The following is a 26,727-nucleotide window of genomic DNA, read 5'->3' on the forward strand; positions in this document are numbered from 1 at the left end:
GTAAGAAAAAAAACTGTAGTGCTTTATTGAATTAAAAAATGGACATTTCTTCAAAGTGTCTTTACAAAAAACACATGAAAACTTTAGCATCAGTTGTATAAATATATCAAAAGGAACAAATATTTTTTAAAAACAGTATTTTGGCTCAGTAAAATAACTTTCCACCAAAGGTAGGGATAACAAGTAGCAGTTTTTCATACAATCTATTCCAGTCAGCAAAAAAAATAACTCAGGAGGCCTGAAATTGCTGGAACTCTGTTGGCTGGCCTGCACACTGCAAGTGCAAAGTCAGTATTACACCCTAGTCCTCAGAGTACAAACACCGTAGTGCCGGTGTCTAGTCTTCACATTTGATTTAGGGATCTTCTTACAGAAGAGTTCTGTGATCAAACCGTACAGCTTTTGTCCCACTAAATTCTTCTGTTGATGTGAAACATAACATTTAGCCTTGCTCAGATGGGTGTCAGTAACTTCAGGTGGGTCTCTAGGCTCTTTTACATTACAACAGGCTGTTACCAAACACACAGTGCATTTACAAGCTGATGGTGTGCAATAGCTCAGTGAATGTGGCACTTCACAGCCCAAACTGTCCCTCCCTTGACACTTCTGTCTTGACTATTCTCTCCCCCCAAAAAATAATCTAGCATTATAAACTACACCACTGCCAATTCACAAGTCAAACGTAACTTCAGAGTTAACAAAATTGTACCATGGAAAACAGTGGGTGGGGAAGAGAGAGGAAAGATTCTATCTGCACAGTAGCTTTTAACAACCTTCTCTCCCAAACAGCTGTATGGAAGCTGCAACTGCAGCCTCAATTCATCTAGCCCCAACCAACTCAGGTAGACAGTCACCTCAAATTCCTTACATCATCAGGGGAAATGAGAAAAGCAAGAAGCTGCAGAGGGTAACTCGGGGCATCTCTCACTTTAAGGAGTAAGGGGCAACAATCCTATTTTAGCTCTGTTTTCTAAACATACCCGGAGAAAAAAAGCATGGCCCAGCTACTGCTTTTCTTCTCCCGTTGCACTCTGAACCATCTGGGAACCAGATAACCGCACTAAACTAAGAGAAAATTATTCTCAGGAAAATAACAATTTCTGTCACTTAAGTCTGTTGACTCAGGCTCAAGTTTCAGAGCTGACAAATGCAAGAGTGAACACCCTGGCTGGGAAGAAGAAGAAAGACTTGCTCTCCTTCAGCAACAACAACCCATGAGAAGTGGGTGCACTGAAGCTCCTTGATCTGGTCCTTAAGGTTGAGGCAGATGAAGCCAACCATCCTGTACTCCCCATGAGAGTGTTTGTGTCATTAACTAATTGTTCCACTTGGGTAATAAGGACAAATGTATTAAACCACCTAACTAGAAAAAAAATCCTCTGGAGATTTTTTTTTTTTGAGTCAGTACAGCATTACAATGGAATTTTTACAATATCTGCATGGGACAGTTCACTAAAAATGGCACAGTTCTTTAAAATCTAAAAAAAAAAAAAAAAAGATGAATGAAGTATATTTATCCTTTGTCAGGTTCAATAGCACTTTTGGGGGGCTGGGATGGTCCTTAGCTTTTCTCTTGGACAACGCCATACTGATACAGTAACACGGAGGGATTTATCTCTGAGCAAATAACAAACTTGTAACAAATAAAGGTTTTATGTCATTTCATTAAAAAAAAATTGAAACAAAAACATTTACTGGAATCAGCCACACCCATTACACAATATCACAATTATAATTAATATAGTTCCCTTCATATTCGACCATTAATTGCAGAAAAACAAGTTTTCTGGGTTTTTGATAGTTTTTTTTCCCCTTCCATTTTTAATACCAAAAGAATTCCACAGTGCAATTCTTGGAAAAGGCCTCATGTACCTTCCTACAAGTTTTCCACGTCACCACTGTGCTACTGACAACATTACAAGGTGTTCTGTTGATCTGTCCAGAAGAAAGAATGATTCACGTCTGTAGACAAAGCTGTAGTACCTTCAATCCAGAAAATTCACATGAAATTGTCTGCACAACACAGATACATGTGACCTTCAATCCATCCATCACCAACCATGTGAACTAGATTGGTCAATATGTATCACTCTTCTGTTGTCATTTAGGGAGAATTAAAGTCTCTCGGTAACAAATGCAATCCTGATGAAGGTGCGTTTTTTCTGGATGGCATGTGGTAACGCACTTTCTTCCAGAATCTGGTATTTGCTGAGTGAGACCTTTCTGAGAAGTCCCCTTTCCATCGGATAGCCCCGTGCTTTTGCCTAATATATTTGATGGCTTCTGGCATGTCCGCATAATCTCGGATTTTTTCAAGTTCAATGAGAATTACTTTAATGCCTTCTTGGATAAGAGCATTATATAGGGCTAGCTGCTTTTCAGACACATCTTCAATAACACTGTAACAGGAGGGTTCTGGTACTAAAACAATTATCACTCTTCTACTTTGACGGATTTTTTCATCAGCAACGCTGATCACAGCTGGAGAGAAAAAGGTTGTGCAAAATTAAGGCTCTGTATTTCTATTTTATGTTACCAATGTGTTATCTTGCAGCTGCTTCATTTACTGTCTGATATTTGAGACAACACACTTTACCTCACAAATAGGGACAGGTAAAGAGCATGCAAGCAGCTACATTGGATTAGCCAACAAATAAAGATTTGGCCAATGCAACACAATCCAACCCCGTCAGACTGCATGTCTATATTCTTGTTCTGCATAAACAAAGAAGTGCTACCAACTATCTACTAACCTTGCTAATGCCATTTTATTAGCATCATAGGTGCAATTGCAAAAAAACAAGTTCAAAAACCACAGGGCTGGATACAACTGTGACCTTTTCCGTCAAATGGCTTGTACTGATATGATTAACTGTTTTCTGTTACATGCAAGCAGAAGAGAAAGCAAAGAATCCTTCATTCAATGGCATTTTAGACAATTAACTCTAAAACAGCAAAATACGCTAAATGCCACACAAAAACCATACGAGTTAACCCTGAGAAGAACCCTGACCCTTAGAGATCATCCACAATCACAATTTCAACTCTTCTTCCCCTTGACATCTTTCCATCTCCCAGAAATATAGGCTAGCCAGGCACTGAAAAAAACCTGGAAGAGCTAAAGAATGACAAGGGAAAGGCTAAGATAAACACCATGGGAGTACCCAGTGCTGTATTTCTCATTCTCCATCAGAGAGAATAACAAAATCGTAGCTTATTCAATGGTGGGAGATATTTAGAATCACAGCTGATTGCCTGTTTCTGATTTGTATTTGCAGCTGCCAATGAGAAAACTCAGGTGTACCTTGTCTTCAGATATCTTACCTTCTCCTGGTAAATCATCCCTCCCAAATATGAACAGGCTATATCCACACTGTCTTTCTAAGACCTCTGGCAGTATCTTCAGAGCAAAAATATCTGATGAATACAAACAGCTCTCTCTGTTCCTTGGGTACAGAATGTAAGCATCGTAGAGCTTCCCATCTGAAACTGAAGAGTGAGCAAAAGGAGTTACATAAAAGTGTATTCTAAAGACACAAAAACAAGTAAGGAAACAAACAATGTAAATCTCTAAACTCAGTTTTTTCCCCACTTGAATCATTGTTTTAGGTCTTAATCCTGCTATTATCTAAGCATGTACAGTTATACCAAGCCTGAAATATTTCTGGAAACAGGCCTTCTAGAATTCCATATGCTGTACCTGAATAGGCAAAAGAGACCTGCAAGATTAAGTGGGTTTGAATATTATTTTTTGAACTCTAAATAGAAAAATGTTATTACTGAATTATCTGGAAAATAACACTCCCAGTAGTACCACTGAATACTTAAAATTCCAGTTGTCTTGTAACTCATAGGTCATTTTTGTAACCTAGAGCTTCAAAACACAGCAACCATTTAGACGGGAAAACCAAAATGAAGTATTTGGCAACTTTCAAGATCTGCACTGTATTAGATATCTTGGAACAAACTTTTCAGAAAAACCAAATTTAAAAGCCTTCAAAGAAATCCAACAGAACCTCAGTATCTCTAGAAAATATTTTCTCTTTCTCTAGCCGTGTACCTCCTCTCAGATGTTTGGAAATGACCCATACTTCAGCACACTCTCATAAACAAGACCCCTTCAACATTTTCCTGACTGCCAGGAATTTACAGAAAGTAAAATAATCAGAAGTGCCTTCAAAGAGAAAACAAAAGAAAGTGAAATTTGTCCCGGTTTGTCTATGTAAAATTAAAAACACACAACAACTCCACTGTATTACTGCTTTCTGTAAGAACAGTAATTAAAAGAAATCTGAACAACTGCTGTCTGGACAACTGCTGTTAGAACAACACTCAAACCACTGAAGTGGGTCTTCAGGGAAAGGAATGGTAGCACTGGATTCATGGAAAGTTGCTGATTCTTCTCCTGTAGATGCTTTTGTTATCTGAACTAATTCTAAACATCCTAAAAAGATGTTATCCTTTCAAAAATCTCAAGGAAGACCAATCACACTCCATGAGGTTAACTCATTGCTTTGCAAGGGAAGGTGAAGGCTCAAGACAACACACAGCACTGTTACACAAACATACCTTTTTCACCCAGGAAAGGATGGCAGGAGTCCCGATACCAAAGAACAATATCAATTTTGAAGACCTTGTAGATAAATAATGTGAAAAATACTAAAAATGTTAAAGAAACTCCTCCTCCAATTAAGTAACCCTGAACGTTCCGAACTGTAATAGAGTGGAATAAGAAGAGAAAAAAGAAACAAAATACAGTTATATGTTAGAACCAGATAAAGACAAAAGAGATGCTTGAAATTGTTTAGTCAGTAAAATATTTTTTTTAAAAAAAAAGAAAGAAAGAATGAATGAGTAGGACAAAGATTTGGGTTTTTGTTTTGGTTTTGGTTTTTTTCCACATATGCCTTCTGCAAATTCTGTTATTTGACCAGTCTACTTTTATCTTTCAGAGAAAAGGTACCTTAGCAATGTGACAAATGAGGCTACTCCTCTGCTGAAACACCAAATATTGATGCATATTCCAGTGCAGCAGTAGAGTGAGAATTCTTGTACAAAATTTTACCCATCAGAAAGCAAGAAAGTCAGAACTGGGGAAGTGGTTTTCTGAAAATGCAATTTTCCCAGACCAACCAGCTTTCCATTGTCTCTAGCTTCTTCAAAGATCTCTCACTGAACCTACTAATTTGTTGTCCTTAACAGATTTGTTGTCCTTAACAGATTTGTTGTCCTTAAAACGCCTTTCACAAACTGCATTTTCAATTCATGCATATTCAAGGATTTCTGAGGTTAAATCCTACCCTGATAATCTTTATAAAGAATTTATATAACAAGCAAGAGCTCAGATCCACTTTCAGTCAAGTATTTGTTCGCAATGTGGCCAGTTAAAGGTAAGTTTGAGAACATTTGTCAAAGGTTTGGCTCGTAGTTGAGAAAGCCTGCTTAATACAAGCTCAACAGACAGAGGCTCTTCTGCTGCCAGATTTAAATTAAATGGGCACTTATAACATCTAGTTATATGCTTTTCTGCGTATCTGCTTATAAATAAAAAGGATTAACTTCTTCAGCCTTGAATTTGAGCTTTTAAAACTCACTTTACCTTTAAGTTCATCTACTAAAAAGAAAACTTCAGGCTAGTCAACAATAGATCAAACATCATTGTCTCTGAGTGCAAGACTGGGGCAGGATGCTCCCAGTGGCACGATGCTCCTAATCAACACGCATGAGCCTATCTAGAAGGTGATAACAAAGCACGTGCATCAGTAATGGAAAGTCCATAATCTTTCCATGCAATCTATTTCATTCTTTCACTATCATCACTGCTAGAGTTTCTTCTACTATATAAATAGATATTTTTTTTCTTCTTTCTCCTGGCAATCTGAGCCCATTATTTGTTACTGCAGGATAGAACAACCAGGTCCACATATACATTCATGTCCTTTTGACAGTCCATTCCATACTTTGTTATGTCTTCCCCTGAGCTTTTTTAGAGAATTGGCCATTTTCACTGCTCTTCTAGACAGTCTTCTCTGACCCACATGCTTCTTTAAGTGTGTAAAATGAATGACAGTATTCCACTGAGGTCTAATACTTGCTTCAAATAAATTGGAGTCTTTCATTATTGTTTTCTAAATCACTGAATGAGAAGATGAAGCTAATTAAAATACCTATTTTCTTTAATTTTGCTATGAATATGACAAAGAAAAACCAGAAAGAAAGGTATTGAGCTGCATTGGCCAATTTGCACAACAGTACATCACACAGCTCTAAGTAGGGTGAAGTAACCAAGAAGTCAGCATCATAGATCACTATTTTACCAAGATGAGATCTCTTACTTGGGTATTCCAGTTTGATGTAGGCTGTAAATTGTCGAGAACCATATATGACGTGACAGAAAAATTTATGAGCATAATCCTTTACTTCCACCTTTGAAATGGTAAATTTTGTTCCAGATAGAGCAACTCCATGAGGCATCTTCTCTCTGTCATTAAAAAAGCGTAAAAAGGAAACATCTGTAGAGAAACTGAAATATCAGTGCTCAATATGAGAGAGATTCATCTATCTACAAAAACAGTAACATTCCTTTTTACTTCTATAACCTAAGAAGCCAGAGACGTACAGTTAATATCATCCTGCAACAAGCAGCGTCATGACCAGAGGTGACTTGGCATTTTCCAAACATATTGGGTTGTTGGGGTTTTTGTTTTGCTGGGTGGGACAGAATGCACCCTTAGTTTTCTGTCATCTGCACAAGAGCTCAAAGGGGTGGCTGGTACACCAGAGGTTCATGCTACCATCCAGAGGAACCTTGACAGGCTAGAGAAATGGGCTGACAGTAATCTCATACAGTTCAAAGCGATACGCAAATCCTGCCTCTGAGGAGGAATAACCAGTCCCATGACATCCTGGACTGCATTAGGAGGAGTGCTGCCAGCAGGTTGAGGGAGGTGATCCTTCCTCTCTGCTCAGCACTGGTGAGGCCATATCTGGAGAGCTGCAGCCAATTCTGGGCTCCCCAGTACAAGAGATGTACGGATTTACTGGAGCAAGTCCAGGGCAGGGCCATGAAAATGAGTAAGGGAGCAGAGCATCTGCCATATTCAAGAGCAGGGATTGTTCAGCCTGGAGAAGAGGCTATGGAGTGGAGGAAAGGTGGTGGAACTTGTCAATGTGTGTAAATACCTGACGGGAGGGACTGGAGAAGAGAAAGCCACACTCCTTTCAGTAGTGCCCACTGACAGGACAAGAGGCAACGAACACAAATTGAAACACCTTCCCGTCTGAAATTCCATCTGAACACTTTTTTACTGTCAGGGTGGTCAAACACTGGCACAGGTTGCCCTGAGAAGTTGTGAAGTCTCCACCTGTGGAGATATTCAACACCTAGCTGGACACAGCCCTGAGTAACCTGCTCTATCTGACCCTGCTTGAACAGGGAGGGTTGAACTAGACAGTCTCAAGAGGTCACTTCCAACCTAAATGATTCTGTGAATAAAAGATTATTCAAATCAGTAATAACTAGTAATAAAACTGTCAAGAGAAACATCATCTTCCAGAATTCTTTACACCGATGATGAACCAGGAACCTTTCTAAGCACACTAGAAGACTCCCCAAGCCCACAGTGTCCACAATCAATTGCACCAAACAACTTCGGAAATAATGATGAACAAAATTCGTAAAAGCTGGGTGACCCTGGTGTCAAACAAAAACAAACATGCCTTTAAGTCTGATATCTAGTGTCACAAGAGGCTTGGGACATAATATGCTACCCTGTCAAATACTATCCTGCTCTGTCAAATACTATCCTGCTCTAAGGTAGATTTACAAGTATAGGGTGGGAGAAGCCACAATAGGAAGGTACCTACAAACTGGCATCCTACCTTGTATACCAAAGTGACGTGACCTTATGTACTCAAGGAGGGGACCTCATTTTGCAGAACACCCTGAAGAACCAGTTTCTGTTACATATATAATTGCCAGAAACTTCTGTCATGGAATGCCAATACAAACCTCATCATTTTGCAACATGTTCAGATTTGTTCAAGTCAGTTTTAACTTTTCTCCCAGAAGAGGAAAGAACTATCTCCTAGCTATAAGCCCTCAAGTCCACAATGTTAGCCATGCCTACAGTGTGTTTTGGTACTAGCAAATGCTTTGCAAATTTAATTGCTGAGAAATTGCTACTATTTTTTGAAATAAAACATTATTGCAATTAGATTTATTTCTCTGATACTGGATAACTTATTTGGAACTATCAATCCTAATTAGAACTTGAACAGGATGTATTTTGCACATTGTCAACTCTGGCATGGGAAAATTATCAGGCAGGGTAGCGATAAGAAATGGAGTTCCCTTCCAAGCAAGCCAAAAATCTTAACAGAGAACTGCCTCAAGTCAAACATATTAAATGCTTTTCAGGAAGATGTGTTTATTAGCAGCACTAAGTTGGTTTCAGAAACAGCTGTGGTTACAGAGTTATAGTAACTTCAAACATAGCTACACAGAGCTGCACATGTGTCTTAACTGGTGAAGCTGAGAAACTTCATGCCCTAAAGAGTAACGGACTTTGTTGTGCCTTAGAGACATAAGTTGGGGGCCTAATATTTATAGGAAAACAACCGAGTATACAGATCTATAACGAAATCAATAGTTTCCCCTAAAGGAACCTGGGGACAAACTAGAACTAAGATTTCTTCTTGTGGCCAAATACAGATGAATGAAAAGGATAATTTTAAAAGCAGTCTGCAACACAAATCTCCAGCCATACTTTGCAGTGATGATGGCACTTTGTGGAGACAGCAATGCTTCTGCATGAGTGTGAACTGATCAGCTGAGATTCTTTTCTTTTCCTTTCTTCTTTGCTCTGCATTTTAAGGGTTATGTTTAACAGCAGTGACTGGTACAATGAAGAAGCAAACAGTACATCCACACTCTGCTATGGAATAGACCAGTCACTGAGTAACAGAAAACTAGCAATTTCTTTTGAGAGGGCAGGACTTATCAGCCTAGTGTGTTTAATTTTCCTGAACATTAACAAACCCTATATGTCCCACAAAAAGAGCTTCTGCTTTCTGTTCTTGAGGATTAGCAGCTGTCTCTCTACTTTGAAAAGGACCAACTTCACAAATAAGAGTAAATGGGGTGATTTTTCATCTTGGAACAATCTGTCCTTCCCATACTAATGATAGAGAGCAGGCTTTAATCTATTAGCAAATAAAGATTGCATAAGAACAAATGCATAAGCAAACCTTACCAAATTATATGTTTCACAACAGCATTATAAAAACCTACATATGACTGCTTCATTACTTTTGTATCAGATATATCTAATCTGTCTTTCAATGACTTTAACGTTTGACGAGTAGTCAACCTTATGGTGAATTCACTGCAAATTACTGCAGATTACTTCATCTAGAAACATACTTACAATTCAATGTATAAGGATACTTACTCATAAAACTGTTCCCTGTAGGTGCTATCAAAGCTATCAACATCCTCATCATTAACTTGCCAGAATGGAATCAAGCCATTTATGCCACTTGATATGTTACATTCCATAACTACACGAGAACCTACAAAAAAAATTTAAATATGGCAACTGAATGTCTTATAACAGAAATAGCATAAAGTGATTAAGGAACACCTGGGAAAAGGAGTGATATCAAAAAAAAACACTTACCTCATGAAAAGCAGAGTCCTTAAAACTCATCCGTTTCTAATCCACACTTGTGTGTCTCCTAACTGGATACAAATTCCACCCTAAATGTAGGCATCTAAACATTCATGTCCACATGTGAGCTAGATATCTAAACTAGTAACAGAGTTCAGCTCTGCTGGAGTCCACTCACATTAGACACCTGGACCTTATTAACTGAATGTCTCTCCAGAGTCCACTGAAAGATCTCAGGGCTCAAATCGGTTGGAGGTGCACAGTATGGAGACCTCTGAGATGCTCTCCATCATCCAAGGCATCTGTATGGAGCTGGCAGATAGGACTCCACATCTTCAAGAAACCTGCACTGCTAACGTAGCCAGACCACCCAAAACCACACTAGACATCTATGTGCAAGCAACTGAATTGAGCCCCCATTAATAATAGTATGAATTAAGGCTCATAGCTCAAATGCAGATACCCATGTCTCTCAGGGGTCCGTACTAGGACCAGCACTGTTTAATATCAATGACACAGACATGATCAAGTGTACCCTCAGCAAGTCTGCAGGTGACACCGAGCTGAGTGGTGCAGTTGACACATCCAAGGGATGGGATGCCATCCAGAGGGACTTGGACAAGCTCGAGAAGTGGGTCCATGTGAACCTCATGAGGTTCAACAAGGCTAAGTGCAAGGTTCTGCACCTAGGTCAGGGCAACCCCGATATCAATACAGGCTGAGGGATGTGCTGATTGAGCGCAGCCCTGCTGAGAAGGACTTCGGGGCACTGCAGGATGAAAGACTGGACATGAGCCGGCAATGTGCACTTGCAGCCCAGAAGGCCAAACATATCTTGGGCTGGATCAAAACGATTGTGGCCAGCAGGTCAAGACAGTTGATTCTGTCCATCTACTCTGCTCTGGTGAGGCTATACCTGGAGTCCTGTGTCCAGCCCTAGAGCCCTCAGTACAGGAAAGACATGGACCTGTTGCAGAGGGTCCAGAGGAGGCCACCAAGATGATTAAGATGATTCTATGATTCTATGTGTAGACATCTATACCCTGGAACTGGATCCTATTCTTAGTGACCACACATATCTCTACTCCACATCAGAGTCTTTTGGCCAACACTATCTACTGGGATTCTGAACACCTTCACACTCTGCTTCCAGAGCAAGCTCATCTGTCACTCAGCTCCTTTGCCACCAACAGTGCAGATCCTACAGAATGCCTCAGTATTAAGCAAGCAAGCCAAGCTGCAGCATATATTAATTTCCAATGTACCTCAGAGGACTCATTTTACAGGAAGGTAAGCAGCTTCCTTGGAGTCCTTTCATTCTGTATTTTGCACATGGAATTTACGATTTGACAGGAGAAGGTGGGCTCTTAGTTCACGTATGTAAAGATCTCAGTCTTTTGTTTCCTAGAACCACATCAGATCTGAATGCTTCCACCAAGGGGTAGTCTCTATCGAAAGTATGGTATAAACCTTTAGCTCACATGCAAAGCAGTCACTTGAACAAGAGTTCACATAGAAATCACAGATGCTTCCCAATCTCTTCCCTCATGTCCTTCCACCATAAAAATGATTTTTTTCTAAATATGTGGTTTAGTACATTGCACAGCTCTTCAAAAGGCAGAAAGTCTCTTAACTGTTCCATGCCTTTGATTTCTATGCATTCATGAATGTGCTGTTAAGGTTGTGTACAAACTTCTCCTGCCATTTCTCATTCAAAAATACAGGTGTTTCCAGGTCCATACAGGTTTTTCCAGGCTCTGTCCCACAGGCATTTAATGGGAGCAAAGATTTTTTTCCAGCATGTCATTAAAGGTACCAGACAGAAAATATTGCTACTGAATGGCAGTGGCATTTGTAAAAAAAATAAAAATAAAAAATAAAACAAACAACAACAACAAAAAAACCCAACAACAACGAAAAACCACAAACACTTCACCAACTTCCTTTAAAGGGTCTCCCTGTAGTAAAGAATCATTTGTAGCTGTTCAGTAGCCACTTGTTCAGTGAATAAAGGCTTTGTGTCTCTTTTTAGTTTCATATGTGGCTGTTCTCCCACTGTCTGTAAGGCAAAGCTGTGTTTGTTCATCTTAGTTGGTCTAAGGCACCTAATAAGCAACTTTTAGTTAACGCAGTGTCTAAGCCATGACACACGTGGACCAAATGCTGCTCTAAAATAAGGAGTCTAAACAAGTTGTCACGTAACACATCTTAACATAGGTGGAGAGTCATGGTCATCCCCTGGACTAATAATTGCTCAGTTCTCCATATTCTAATCAATTACTACCAAGGATTAAGAAAATTTTTAAAAAGTCTTCATCAAATTAAAGAGCCTTTTAAAGGCCTATACGGATTGGACTCCTGAGTAGAAGCTGCATTGGTAAGAGTTTTTCTGAATTAAATGGGAAGTTAGAACTAATTACCAGTCAGAACCACAAATGAGATTTACGTTATATTTTAATGGATAAGAGATGCAGTACAGGGAAGCCTCACCATAATATTACTTCATTTCTTCCACAGTTACTATTAAAAAGGAAAAAGAAAGTTTTCAGGCATAAGAATTAGGGTTGTGTGAGGTAAAAGGAATGATAATGGAAAGTCTCCTTATTTCAGTCTAAGATCTGATGAACAAATTCCCTTATTAATGGAAGGGCACAAATAAAGCTCTACAGGCATGTAAACATAATGAAGCCAGAGAATATGTAATTACCAGAAAAGAAGCAGCCTCTGAGCCATTTCAGAGTATTTCCAACAGAATTAAGTAACCATATGAAGAGTGCCAGACTGTAAACTGACAAAGCAATACTGTTCGTATCAGATCCTGAATACTCCCCATTTAAAACAAAGCCTTCTGGACTTTGGAAGAACATAATTTCTATTAAAGCTCATTCATTATTCTGGTCAAAATCCACTCACCCTCACGAAAACCTGGCAACTTCAGAATGAGATATCTTTCACAAGCTCTTGAGGTCAAAAAACAAACAAACCACCTCCAAACAACTGCAACAAAAGCCAGCCCCAAACAAACAAAACCACAAACCCATCAGTATTTCAGTGCTGTTCACTTCAGTTTAATACCATATGCTAAAAGTTAGAATTTGGGCCAGACAAAATGCTTCACATGATGTAAAAAGAAACATGAAGCCTCAACATAAGAAAAGAACCCCTGATACACAAAGTATTTACAAGCTGAACATCAGAAAAAGCAGCAGCAAAAGCAGACGTGTTACATGGGACTACCACCAGTGTGCAATATTTAAGAATAATCCACAATGCTCTGGCCTCAGTTCCTGTGTGGTGCCAGACCCCAAACACAATCTTCCCTCAGAGCTTCTCTAATGAACTAACTAGTAAAAATCATTCCTCAAAAGATTACAAAACAGCTTAGATTCTTAACTAGGAAATTCTGGAATATCACACTTCTCCAAAATCAGTTAATGCTGTTTTTAATAAAATACTTTGTTTGAAGCAGTTCCCCTTGGTGCAAAACAAGAAAAACATTACAGTTCAAGCAGCTCCAAAACTCATTCTTCTGGACTACATTAGTAGGACACAACTGTCCACTACATGGTGCAATCTAAACATGTATAGGTTTGCTTAGGAAAAGACTTATAAAACATATACTTGACCCATAGAATCACAGAGTAATTGAGATTTGGAAGGCACTTTGGGAGGTCCTTAGTCAGATTTTCTGCTCAAAGGAGGGTCAGCTGTGAGGTCAGAGCTTTACCAGGTCAGGTTTTGAAACTTCAAAGGATGGAGACTGACAACTCACTGGGAAAAGGTTGTTCCTTATATCCAGAATCTCTTGTTTAAGAAATTTCTAAGATGAACAATACCTAGGATATCCATCAACTAGCAGCTCACTGTTTCACAAAAGATCAGTATCTGAAACCTTTTAACACCTTACAACAAGGAATAAAATCCAGGCTGTGAAGAGGGAAGGGGGACAGGAAACATACAGGAGGAGGAAAAAGCACCGAACTGGTCAACTGGTAGCTATCCTAACATGTTACATAAATCTAACCATATTTCCACAGATACTGAGGATATGTCCAGGCATAGACACTGAGAAGTGGTACAAAGGACAGACAGCAATAGCAAAATAAAAAAAAAAAAAATGCATACAAGGTGACACTGCTGATCAAGAGACTCCAATCTCAGCCACACAGTTACTCCCCCTGCAAATTACTTGCAGGAATCATGTTCTGTCATCTGTCTTCGAGATATCCTCAATTCACCTGCCTATCTCCCAATCTTGTTCAAGTCAGTGGAACTGTTCACATGTTATTTCAGGAAGACCAGCATCTTATTTCTTTTACCTAATGTTAATGACTTCTTAAATACTCACTACTTACCAAGTTCTACTTCAATTGTGTTGTTATTTGGATAAATAAACTCTGGTTTCAACTGCGGTGATCGTTCTAACAGAAACAAAGAGAAAAATAAAATCTTCAGGCAAGAAGAGTTCCACAGCTTACTTCATTAAACAGTTTTACAATGGCTTTGCTTTATTGTTTGGTACTATTGTAGCACCATACTTACTACCAGTTTCAAATTTACAACAGAAAATATCTCATGAGATTTGCTGTACTTTATCCAAATTACTCTATTTTAGCTTCCATGTTAACAAAAGACTTCAGTTCATATTAAAAATACTTCCAAAAAATCTTGAATTTACTGGCAGTTGATATAAAAGCAATAAAAAAAAAAAAAAAACACAAAAAACATTATTAACTTTGTCAGAGAGATGGATAAAGAAGAGAAATACCTCCTAGTATTTAAGTAAAAGAGTAAACAAGCACACACTTAAACTGGGCTGGAACTGCACCCTTCTGCACAATACATAGACCTACTGCTAACAACTCACTGTTCTTGTATCACCTATCTAAAGTCAGAATTTAAATTTAATTTAAAAAGATGGACACACTCCCTCCAGCCAGCTTTTCTGATAGGAATACTATTATGGTACTGGTCAGGTCATCAGCAACACTGCCTACGAAGATGCAGTTACCACGATCACAGAAACAAGTGACAGTACTAGGAAAGTGTGACAGTCAGTTCTGCATCCTGTTAGATGCAGAAAAGCACAACCCAGTGCCAACAGTAAGCCAGTCTTTTCCAAAGGAAGATTTATTAACTTTATAGTACTTATACAGCTTGTCCCATCTACTTTCCCATCAACTGAGATTCTAGTGAACTTTGTGAGTTCACCAAGAGAGCCACAAGCAAGTGTTTTGCTGTGACGATCTCAGCAAAAATGCCTTTTTAAAAAAAAATATTTAATGATGCACTGTCTTCGCACAAAACACCTCCTCCCCACCCCCCTGTAACCATCGCTTCCTTCTTATTTTCATTCCTAACCCTGCATTTCTCACTTCCCCATGACAATTCTTCTTCAGAAGCAATGCTCAAGGGTAGCAACATGCATTATTGTATTCTAATTTTAGCATTTGGGGAAAAGAATAATTTTAGATTTGCAACTCTAATTTCACCGAGCTGAAAAGTAACACGCCAAATAGCTTATACCTGCATGCAAATATTTACAGCAGAGCCAAAAAGAGAAGCGAGTAACCTCAATGCACTCACCTTTAACCTCTAGACTTATGGTTCGTGAAACGTTGTATTGTTTTCCCATATATGTGTATACCATGCGGCACGTGTAGTTTCCTCTGTCTTGTACAGTTGGGTTGTAAATCAAGACAGCATTATCAAACTCTGACAAAATAAGTCGCTTGTCTTCAAGAAATCCAGTTTTACACTCCTAAACATATAAAAAAATACTTGTAATTTAAGGGAGCTAATAATCTGATATCTAAAGAAGTTACTGAACTCTACTGATTATTAAAATACATGCCAACTACTGATTTTTCTGAAAGCCACAATGTGGGTTCTTATCCAAGCATCACAACACTCTAACATGAAGCCTGATGACGTCTTGCTGCATTTGCACTTTTTAAAAATCACTGCAGCCACTCCTTTAAGTTTCCAAATGCCATGCCTTAGTTCATTGCCTTCATTTAACAGCTTGACAGTTTTCTATCTCAGGTGTAATAAAAATTATTACACATGTAGCAGAGAGTTTATGAGAATATATGCCTGCATTTCTGTTTCACTGAGATGAACAAGAGCTGCAGTAACAGTGCCTCATGCTGTTGCATACATTACCATTTCTGTGACAATGCAAATACGGTGAATAACTTCCCACTCTTCCCTGACCTCTTCATCTCAAAGGAAGAAGCATAAGTGCAGCACCAAGGTTATTTTACATGTACAGGCCCATGTAGCTTCTTTAATATCAGCATCAGAATTAAGAATTGAACTACTTTAGAATTTTACCTTACCACAGGCAAAATACATGTTTGTAAGCTTGCATAGTCTACATAGTGTTTTGGCAGAATCAGAGCAAGAAGTATAAGAATACCACACCATGATCCACAGATAGGACAAGCCTAATATTCTACGAAAATGTAATAATTATGTACATTCTTGTATTTAAGGAAACAAAAGTTTTTAAACTGATTATCTACATAAAATAAACAAAGGTTAAACCAGATTTTCATAAATCAAAAGACATGTTTTTTACTCTGGAAAAAAAAAACTTGCAATCCACACATGGACAACTGTTTTTTTAAAATCTGCCTCCCATATCTCCTTACACCTTCCCAATAGTGTAGCAAGACAGATGCCTTATTCAAACTCTAGAGAAAATAAACCTTCCCTTCCAAAAGCTGTTTTTCACAGTTACTTCATAACACATTTTAAATAAAATATTTCCTATGCACACTACCTTATACCAGTGTATTTCAGGCTGATTATTTTCTTCATCTTTAAAATGTTCTAGGTCTGGGCATATAATCTTTCCAGTATTTGTGGTCATCACTTTTTGTTCAAACTTCATTTTTCCATTGAAGCACAAACTGTTATCATTCTTAAAAACTGTTAAATTTATAGTTTTTGTGTTGGATTGGTTAAGTTTCCTGTGAAGAGAAGAGCAGGCAAATCAGGTCATTAACAATAATGTTGTTTCCTGCAAGTCAGGGAGTTTACAGAAATGGACTTCAGCATCTCCACCAGTCTTGCCTCTAACACCCCTGATACAGCCCCCGTAGTTCTTAACCACCCCTCAGCTTCTCAACCCCTGTTCAAGACCAAGAGATGGGAGTAAGTTCTGATTTTGTGTTGTGAGCAGAAGCGGGGTCTGCTCTGGAAGCACTCAGACCTGATGCTCTATGGAGTCCACAGCACCAACCCAGCCTTGCCATTGTCAGCGCTATGTTTGCCAACACATGGTAGTGCAGGGTAACCCAAAACATATCTGCACTGGAACATCCTTGGTGCCAAATGAACAGGAGAAGACAGGTTCATCTCAGCAGTCTTTGGAGGGACATATCAAGAAAAACAGACTGTAACTCTTAGCAGAAGAGAAACAGAGCTTCCGAATAACATGTACACTTTTGTGCAATATCAGTGGGAAATCACTTCAGACCAAGAGCTCACAAGAGCCTGTGGTACAGCAGCTCTGCAGAGGAGAGATGGCACTATCAACTAGGAGCCTAAACCAGAAGTAAAGGAATACTCTCTATTTGCTCCACTCTTAATTTCTCAATGCTGTGCTAAGGGAGAAGTTTCCAGAAGACTGAACTGCATGTTTTCACAATCCTGGGCTCAGCTTCTATATACTGCACCTTGACAAGCTGTGTAATTAAAGTGACTGATGTACAAAATGTAGCCTACAGTTAACATAACTGAACTTTAGCAAGTTTTTTGTGTTGCTTACATTAAGCAAGTCAGGGATGTGAGGTGCCCACAGGAACATATCTCATAGCTGGAGTAAGTAGAAACAGAACAGGAAGGACTAAATTAAAATTATGTTTATTATGTAACTGGGTAGCTCTGAAGAAATTACGTTTCTTCTGAGTTCCATTTATAGCTTCATTATCAACCATGGAGAAGGAAGATCCAAAGGCCTGAGACCTCTACCTACACTGGAAGTTTTTGCTGATCACTGTTACTACATTCACAACCCAAGCCCCTTCAGCACAACTGGTGCACTGTGTGCACACCAGTAAACATAATTACACACTACTAAAACAAATTTTGGGTTACTCAAAAAGCCTGCATTGGCTCTTCTCAGAGTGCTTTGGTGAGACCACAAGGAAAAGAAAAACTTCTGTGCTCATGCTCAAAATTAACTTCCTGCTCAGCAACTTCAGCCACTACAAGTAAGATTTGACCACCTGAAGTGGTAAAGTCCAGTGCGCTACTCTGACCTTTAAATATGGCAAGAGCTTTAAATAACCAAAGAGTTGAAAATAATCTATTTTTTTCTACTTCTCCGTGCACTGAGATCTTTTGAGCAGTACCAGGGACTCATTACTTTTCACTGTCTCTAAAGCTGTCTAGCACATTGTTTACTCTTCACAAGCATTCTCATTTTTGACCAGTAATATTTGGTAATGTTTTAAAATAATATATAAGAATGTTTTTATGACTTTTAATTTATAAATTGCTAAAAGGATTCCCAAAAAGTTGCTAAACTCTCTGGAAAGTCTGTATGTGGTGATACTGCAGAACTTGTAGAGTTTGCTCCTCTTAGATCCTTCTTCCATTTAACCACATCCAATGAAGAAACCTAAACATTCCTCTGATCTGTCAGTATCAAACAGCAGTTTGAGCACAGGAAAAGCTGAAGCAGTTAAAACTTTTCCCTGTGACCTTACACTTCATCCAAAACAAACAAACAACCCACACAGACCATGGTTAATATTATCCTGCTTTAACATGAATAGTCTTCTGAATGAACCACTTTCGTAATGCTACATATGTGGAAGAAATAGTTTAAAAAGGCAGCAGGCAGAAACAAAGAGCATAGTCAAACCAGTGCTTTTAATTGATCTAAGCTCTCTACCTAAACCAAAAAATTCTGTACACTCAAGTTCCAAGAATATATTATCACACTCGTAAGCGTCAGCAACTCAGTTGTTTCCCTCCTCCCTTCCTTACCTTACAACACACTCATAAAGTCCAGAATCTTCCAGCGTTGCAGGGATAAACCAAAGCAAACCCTCTCGCTGATGAATCCTGGCATCTCTCTCTGTGGTTACTGGTGTAGCACTACCATTTTTATACCATGTCAGATTGTAATCAGACGGAAGCATCGGCAGTGTAATTATTGGGCAAGTAATAGCTGTAGGCTCTCCAACAAGCACAAAGTAATTACAAATAACACATTCTTCTATTAAAAAATAAAAGAGAAAAAAAAGGTTAAAGCTTTTAATCTGTATACTTTTATGTTGTAGAAGTATTAACATCCATTTCAAGTTACAAAGAATTAGAAAATAAACTGTCTGTAGGAAATTACCAATAAAATATTGCAAGGCTACAATTTTTTGTTTGTTTGGCACCTTCTGACTGAGGATCTAAACCACACGTTTTACAGAGCTTAAGCCACAACTTCCTTCAATGAAGGTAGTCAGCAACAAGCACATGTAAGTCCAATGGCCTCAGTGCAAACCAGGATATAAGAAGATACAGGTGTTCACCAGGCAACAGAAGCTGGAAGGCATTCAACAGTTAACTTTAAGTCAAGGAAGCCAATCTCTTTGGACTTTCTTCAGAAGAATCAGGGAGAGGCTAATCAAAGCCTCAGTACTCTAAATTTATGTGCCTAGATTTAAAAATATTTATGTCAGTTTGCCCATTTCATCCCCAGTGTAATTTCAATCCAAAAAGAGGCATTCAGTACATCTTCAATAAGCTGAAGCACAAACAACCCCCAAATCCATTATTTGCTCTCAGTAACTCCTTTCTACTAAATACACACAACTCGTCTCCCTCAGGTATTTCTTTTTCTTTTTTCCAAATAGTAATTTCAACAACGTATTTAACTTACCAGCACTGAACAGAGGTATCAGTGGAATGAGATTACCAATGAGCAAAAATATAGATGTCATCTTTTGCTGCAAAGAAGAATTTTTTTCCATCAATGTGGTAAGTGTTCAAGCTGCACTATCCTCCGTCCTCTGCATTACTCCTTTAAAAAAAAAAAAAAAAAAAAAATATATATATATATATAAATCAGAAGCATTAGTCATCTTGGGAAGGGAAGAAAAATGGGTTTGGTAATTTAGCCTCAGCCTTTGAAGAATTCAACTACAGCAACTGTTGGCCTTGACAGAAGGCTGTTCAGTTTTCAGCTTTCAACTGGAATTTTCCCAAATTTCTACTGGAATAACTTTTGCATAAAGTGTAACTTTCTTTTGCCAGCCTAGTTAAGCCAAAAATAATAAAAAAAAAAAAGGCAAACCCTCTAGCACAGACAAGTTATGATAGCATACAGAGCATACAGTGATTTAATCTATACCGTATAATTTAGATACCAAACCTGATTAAGCTATTCTCCTTTCCACATGTTTAGAAGAGACACAGTTGCAGAGATGAGGTTTTGTTCTTTGAACTGTGCTTGTACAGTTGAGGCAGTACAGCTTTTAAGAAGAGATGAGATGGCAGTTCTTTGCAGGAGAACAAGCACACTAACTCCAGGGTAATCCAGCAGGCACTTAAATTTGCTACTAAAGTCAAACGTGTGTGGAAACTGTGGCTAATATGAATTGCTGTGGTCAGACACAAAACAAAGTGTTCAAGAATTGTAGTTTCACTTCACACTTCAGGTCTTCTTTGCAGCTTTCTCCAACAAAGACATGACTGAACAGACACTCACTGTCCTCATGGCCCACAAGCGGCTTCCACAAAACCTCTGAATCTTAACCAAGTCCTGCTGTCCTCTCAGATGTGGCTGCTCAGCAAGATGTCATCAGAGCCCTTCCCAACCCACCTACTGTCAGACAGCTGGTAAACATTTAACCACTGTTCCTTCTGACAGCTTGCAGGTTAAGGTCTGCATGTAGCCGTTTTGTCTTTGTTCAGTTCCTGACTATTCTGCATACTGCTCCCTCTCACTCTAAAGCAGTCTGGTTTCCCATGTAGCCCTCCACTGCAAAACATTCACTGCACAGGTCCTAGTTAATATTTGCCTTCTACCCAGCTAGAAATGGCTGGAAGAAGAGACGGTATTCTCTGAAAAAAACACATGGCCTTGACTTTTTTAACCAGTGTAGTTCACTTCAGTGACAAATAAGCCATATCAGCTCCTTCTTCTGAAACATTTCATACACGGAAGTGTTGGGGTAGTTGAGAGGGACACACAGAGCAGAGTTCAATACTTATATTAATGTAACAGCCTCCAAATATTTACATCTGTTGGACAGTTTATCTGACAGAGCACTCATACCATAGTCTTTATTTAGTTGCCTTGTATGTGGTTTTCCTGTAACTTGCCAATGAGGTGATCATCATGCTTGAAGTTTCAGTTTACCTGTAAGGAGCGGAGAAGGGGAATGGAAAATGAGAAAAAAGGATTTTAAAAAACACATCATTTGAACAGCAACACACTAATACAAAAACAGATTTTCCACAGACATCTTAAGTATAAATGCAAGAGCACACATTTGCCTACACTAGAGAGACTCCTTAAAACAGAAGAGCAACAACAAAACTTCCAGTAAAGAATGACCAGAGTTCTAGCAAAGAACTTTGGAAAATTAAGTTTCTGTCCAACACAAGATCCTGTTACACAGTCAGCAAGCAACAAAACCCAACCTAAGGAGTCACTTTTGTAAGACAGATTTAACCACTAAAAGGAAACAAAGAATACTTAAATCTAGGGGAGGGTAGGAATAACTAAGCAATCCAACAGGTTAAGCTTTACATTTTGCACCCATTACTGGTCTCCAGTACCAAGGCTGGATGTCTTTCTAATATTGTAGGCTAAATCTAAATATTTTTAAAGTTCTGTTCTTTCAAAATGCACACACACCCTACCAACTCCCTTCAAATATTGCAGAGGTAAAGCTTAAAATCTCCAGTTGGAAGGAAAGAAGCCTCTAGCTTTTTAAGTTGCAATACCTGGCAGCATATGGAGCATTTCTGTTCTCGTCAGTATAGCATCAAGTGACCACACAAGATTTTTACATTCTTTCTTAAGCAGAATATACAGAGAAATATTATCCAAAATCTGTAAGTGTGAAACAGCTAACTTGGTTTAAAAAGCAGATGTTTGCTCATGTACTTAACAACTTTAGTCTTGTAGTGGCTTCTATCCCAGTCTCAGCAATATGAAATCCCCCTGTGATACAATCAGGGAAGCTCAAAATCTCACTTATGTAGTGAGTAGTGGGTAGTGAGGTGGACTGCGAACCAGCTGAAGGAAAGAAGCCAGAAAGTCGTGGTCAATGGGGCAGAGTCTACTTGGAGGCCTGTATCTAGTGGAGTGCCTCAGGGGTCAGTACTGGGACCAGCACTATTCAATATATTAATCAATGACTTGGATGAGGGAATAGAGTGTACTATCAGCAAGTCTGCTGCTGACACCAAGCTGGGAGGAGTGGCTGACATGCCAGAAGGCTGTGCTGCCATCCAGCGGGACCTGGACGGGCCGGAGAGTTGGGTGGGGAGAAATGTAATGGAATATAAAAAGGGAAAGTGTAGAGTATTGCATCTGGGTAGGAACAACCCCAGGTTCCAGCATAAGTTGAGGAATGACCTTTTAGAGAGCAGCATAGGGGAAAGGGACCTGGGGATCCTGGTGGACAGCAGGATGACCATGAGCCAGCACTGTGCCCTTGTGGCCAGGAAGGCCAATGGCATCCTGGGGTGTATTAGAAGGGGTGTTGTTTGTAGGTCGAGAGAGGTTCTCCTTCCCCTCTACTCTGCCCTGGTGAGACCGCATCTGGAATATTGTGTCCAGTTCTGGGCCCCTCAGTTCAAGAAGGACAGGGAACTGCTGGAGAGAGTCCAGCGCAGGGCAACAAAGATGATTAAGGGAGTGGAGCACCTCCCTTATGAAGAAAGGCTGAGGGAGCTGGGTCTCTTTAGCTTGGAGAAGAGGAGACTGAGCGGTGACCTTATTAATGTTTACAAATAAAGGGTGAGTGTCACAAGGATGGAGCCAGGCTCTTCTCGGTGACAACCAATGATAGGACAAGGGGTAATGGGTTCAAACTGGAACACAAGAGGTTCCACTTGAAATTGAGAAGAAGAAATGTCTTCTCAGTGAGAGTAACAGAACACTGGAACAGGCTGCCCAGGAGGGTTGTGGAGTCTCCTTGTCTGGAGACATTGAAAAGCTGCCTGGACACATTCCGGTGTAGCCTTATCTAAGTGTTCCTGCTTCGGCAGGGGGATTGGACTAGACGAGCTTTTGAGGTCTCTTCCAATCCCTAACATTCTGTGATTCTGTGAAAGAATGGAAACTTCACTGATGACACTGCCTACATACTTAATTCAGAAAAATGTTTCAGCTTAAAGCTTGTTGGGCTCGAAGGAAAAAATGTATATGAAGTCTTTTAAAAAAATAAGGAAAAAAAAAGAAAAAAACGCAACAACAACCAACCAAAGCCCCACGCCAATAACCAATTCGTGGTTCAAGCTACTAAAAAAGTTTTGATTTCCAAGTTACTTGCCTAGTATTTATCTTCCCATATTTAAATTATAACTTACTACTTCTCCTTCAAAATTCTAAAATTATCACCTTGAAAACAGAAATAGAAAATGTGGACCTAATTTATGATATTGACATTTTGTTCTTTGCAGGATGTCTGTCTTTGCAGAACACGCCCTTTGACTTGCCTTAGGCACACTGCCAACTTTAAATGCCATAAGAACAGGTTTTAAAGACATATTGGGTCCCTAGGTCCACATGCAGTGTAATTAGCAAACTTGTCCTTCAGGAAGCTGGGCAAAACACATAACTGTATCTTTGTTTTCCAAATTTGCTGTCTCTGATTTTTAAAATATTTTACTTGAAAATAGTTTATAAATACATGGACATGGCAGGTCTCTCCAAAGGCCAACACGATGAAAAATGCTCAAGACAGTAGTATAGAAAGCATCTAAGTCCCTCAGCTCTATCTCAGCACATCACTGTTAATTTATTTAAGTGGCTTTCAATATTGATCACTGCCTACAGGGACTCATTACAGCAAAAGTGACCAACAGATCCTTAGCCTTTAAGCCACAAAGAACGACACAGAAATTGTGATTCAGGGCAACTAGTTATCATCTCTGCAAACAACATAATAGATAGAAGTGTAAAGTGTCCCAACTTAGTGGCATACCTGTATGAAAGAACTGCATCAGTTTAAGTAAAACTTTAATACAGTTTAATTGAAATCAGAGGCAAGGGTGGAGAACCAAACCCATATATACGTGACTTGCTCCAAAATACAACCACCAAGACAAGATTCAACCCACCACAACAATTTATGAAGCTCACACCTTTTTCCTTGCTGTGCTTACTCCTATCAATAGGCTTCTTTAAACTGCCTACCAGGGTTAAACCACAATAGCAAAGCAAGATAATATTTCTAACAGACTGAGCCTTGCTTCCAGCTTACCACTGTCCTGAGGTCCCAACTTCCCTGTCTAACGTGCTCAATGTATCAACAAAATGCAGCTGAACATTTTACGGGGGCATGCATGAACACTGACTCACACAAAATGATGCACAAGCACCTTCTAGAAGCAGATCTCTTTATCCACAGTGGTATTCTGACGCTGAAGTGGTAACCACAAACTTTAGTTTTTAAATGTCTCCTTTCCAGACAATCCTGCAAGATCCAGCACTACAGAAAACTCATAGCTGTAAGGAAAACCTGTTATCCAAGACATTCTGTTGAAGCTACATCAAAATGAAGTCACAGAAATAAAAGAGTAATACCCATGGAGAGGACTGCAATGGTTAAATCTTTATAAGCTCAATTCCAGTTCAACTTTGAGACAAAGTATTAGCTGCTCTAAATGTAGAATCTGAAGAAAATGTTTGTTATAGGTACTCCATCATATTTTGCCACAGCACAGGAGGCAAGGAAAAAAATATATCTGTAGCTCTTCATAACTCGCCACTGGTTGATTCCAGCAAGGTGAAAAGTTACCTATACAGACACTTCCACCTCACATCAAACTGAAGGCAAAGAGAGCATCCAAACAACCTTGAAAGAAGTGGTCTTATCAGTATTCAGATCAATTGAAAACAGTACCTCCTTTCAGCGAGTTCATTTTGCAGGCAGCGTTTGGAGAACTCTTCTATGTCATTTCAACTCCTGATGCCTGTCAATATAAAGTAATGCAGACTTTAATAGGGAATATTTCTTATTTAAGTCTAAAGTTGCCATTTTTCTACTAATATTTTCAAAGTACAGTTAAAGAGGCTTTTAAAAGGAACAGAAGGGCTCATGAGGATAAAACTATATGGATCAAAAATACAGTGATGCAAAGTATTAAAAAAATTAATGTATTACTTGGGGGGGGGGGAGAAATCAGTAATATTGTTTTATTAAAAATATAACAGTTATTTCTCATTTAAGGATGAATTTAAAATATCTGAATTAAGGATTCTGTGTTATAAAACTATTTTTGTGCAGGAGTTTCATGTCAGTTCCTCGGCTTTTCCAGCAATCCAATTTTGCAATCTGTCTGAAAGGTGAACGTGTTCATTTAGCAACACCAAACTGTTTTCTGAGAATCTAAGTACATGCAAGTGGTCCAAGTCAAACAAGCATTCAGCTGCTGAATTTACAAAGAAGAAAAACAAAACACATCCAGCACTTTGCTCGAGTCCCTGATGAAAACTCTCCAAACTTATGAGCTGCTGCTGTAAACAAACCTGAACCTGATTCAGCTCAGTAGATTTTCACGAGTAGCCAAGTCCTACCAAGCTGTGGCTCCACAGGCTGCTGCCAACCATCTGAGTTGTGACCAGCTGAGTCCTGGACTGTCAGAGCAGCTTCTCACTAAGCTTGACACCGATATTTCTGCAGGCACCTCTTTCACCTCTTGTCATCATACAAACAGTTAAAAAAGATCCCCGGGCTGATCACAGTTATGTAGTAAATGCTTTCTGCAGTGTTTTACTGAGTCAAGAAGATTTACGCCAAGCTTTATCCTGCTTCCTGTTACAAGTACTGTAAAAAATGTGACAGCATTCAGGACTCCGATAGCTTTCATTTCTATACCATATATCCCACCTGAGTTTGTCTAACACCATGCAGAACGAGGAAGCAGACACAACTGCAAAATTAAAAACTACTTCCAAGTAAGCCATTTGGTGCCCTAAGAGCAGGAAAACCGGCAGCCGCACGAAGAGGTAGCAGGACTGCGCAAACACAGCGTGCATCAAAACAGCCTCTAAACACAGCTAACACTAACAGAAACCAACTTTGCGGGTTTGGTGGTTTTTTTTGGAAACCATCAGCACTGCAGTCTGCCTGCCAAGGAGCTGACCCCAGCCCTACCGCAACCCGCGGACACCCCGACCGGCCAGGGGACGCCGCGCCGGGGAAGTTTCCCTGCCACCGTCCGCTCCCCATGCCGACAAACGCGGGCAAACGGGTCACGGAGCAGCGGGGGAGGAAAAGCCCAGCTGCTCCAGGACGCCCCGCTGCTGCCCTCCCCCGCCACGCCGGAGCCGAGCCCCGGTAGGGAGCGGGGCGCCTGCCTGCCCACCGCGCACCGCCCGTCCTCACCTCCGTCCGCTCTCCACGCTTCGCCGGCCGCCTCGGCCCGTGCCACATAGCGGGCGGGCGGGCAGGAGGCCCCGCCTCGCCCGGGGAGCCGCGTCCGCAGCCACCGCCTCTCCCCTCCCAGCACCCGCCCAGCCCGAGGGCCGGCCCGTTGAGGCTCGGCCGGCTGTTTCAGGATAGCAGGAATGGCTGTGGGGAGCCTGGGGAACCGGCCAGTGCTCACCGACCCGCGAGGGTGCGTGTCCACCGTGCGCAGCCGAGCTGGCCCTCATGGTGGCCTCCTTTGGGACATCTCCCCGAAGTTTGAGCTAGCCCTTCTTTCTCTGGCATCCACCCGCCTGCTTTAGCCACCACGCCTGGGTTTAGTTCTCCTTCAGGCTGTGATCCCGGAGCGGCAAGTTGACTTTGAAAGACATTGAGGTGCTGGGCGAGTTCAGAGAAGGGCAACGAAGCTGGTGAGGGGTCTGGAGCACAAGTCT

The 26,727-nt window shown here is 40.0% G+C and overlaps 1 protein-coding gene across 2 annotated transcripts; it reads right to left on the reverse strand.

Moving 5' to 3' along the window:
• Window positions 1-26,359, reverse strand: IL1R1 (interleukin 1 receptor type 1). Of its 2 annotated transcripts, none has more exons than XM_065060922.1 (13): window positions 26,252-26,359; window positions 24,767-24,836; window positions 20,962-21,045; window positions 19,564-19,704; window positions 18,675-18,906; window positions 16,459-16,648; window positions 15,258-15,432; window positions 14,027-14,092; window positions 9,453-9,573; window positions 6,336-6,481; window positions 4,570-4,713; window positions 3,325-3,489; window positions 1-2,481 (listed from the first exon to the last, which is right to left on the reverse strand). In XM_065060922.1, exons 4-13 carry the CDS (start codon window positions 19,652-19,654, stop codon window positions 2,105-2,107), a joined length of 1,707 nt encoding a protein of 568 aa, XP_064916994.1. In that variant the 5' UTR covers window positions 19,655-19,704; window positions 20,962-21,045; window positions 24,767-24,836; window positions 26,252-26,359; the 3' UTR covers window positions 1-2,104. The 2 variants fall into 2 exon arrangements, with proteins under 2 accessions (XP_064916994.1, XP_064917003.1); XM_065060931.1 differs by having other exon boundaries at window positions 20,056-21,045.
• Between the last annotated feature and the right edge of the window lie 368 nt (window positions 26,360-26,727).

Source organism: Columba livia, chromosome 1 (genome assembly GCF_036013475.1).
Source record: "Columba livia isolate bColLiv1 breed racing homer chromosome 1, bColLiv1.pat.W.v2, whole genome shotgun sequence".
Classification (NCBI taxonomy): domain Eukaryota; kingdom Metazoa; phylum Chordata; class Aves; order Columbiformes; family Columbidae; genus Columba; species Columba livia.

Coding starts and splice junctions, on each gene's coding strand:
- IL1R1 (XM_065060922.1), bottom strand. CDS start 19,654: ATGGAAAAAAATTCTTCTTTGCAGCAAAAGATGACATCTATATTTTTG. Junction 9,574..14,026: donor CACAATTGAAGTAGAACTTG/GTAAGTAGTGAG, acceptor TTTTTTTTGTAG/GTTCTCGTGTAGTTATGGAA. Junction 3,490..4,569: donor TCCTTTCCTGGGTGAAAAAG/GTATGTTTGTGT, acceptor CTCACTCTTCAG/TTTCAGATGGGAAGCTCTAC.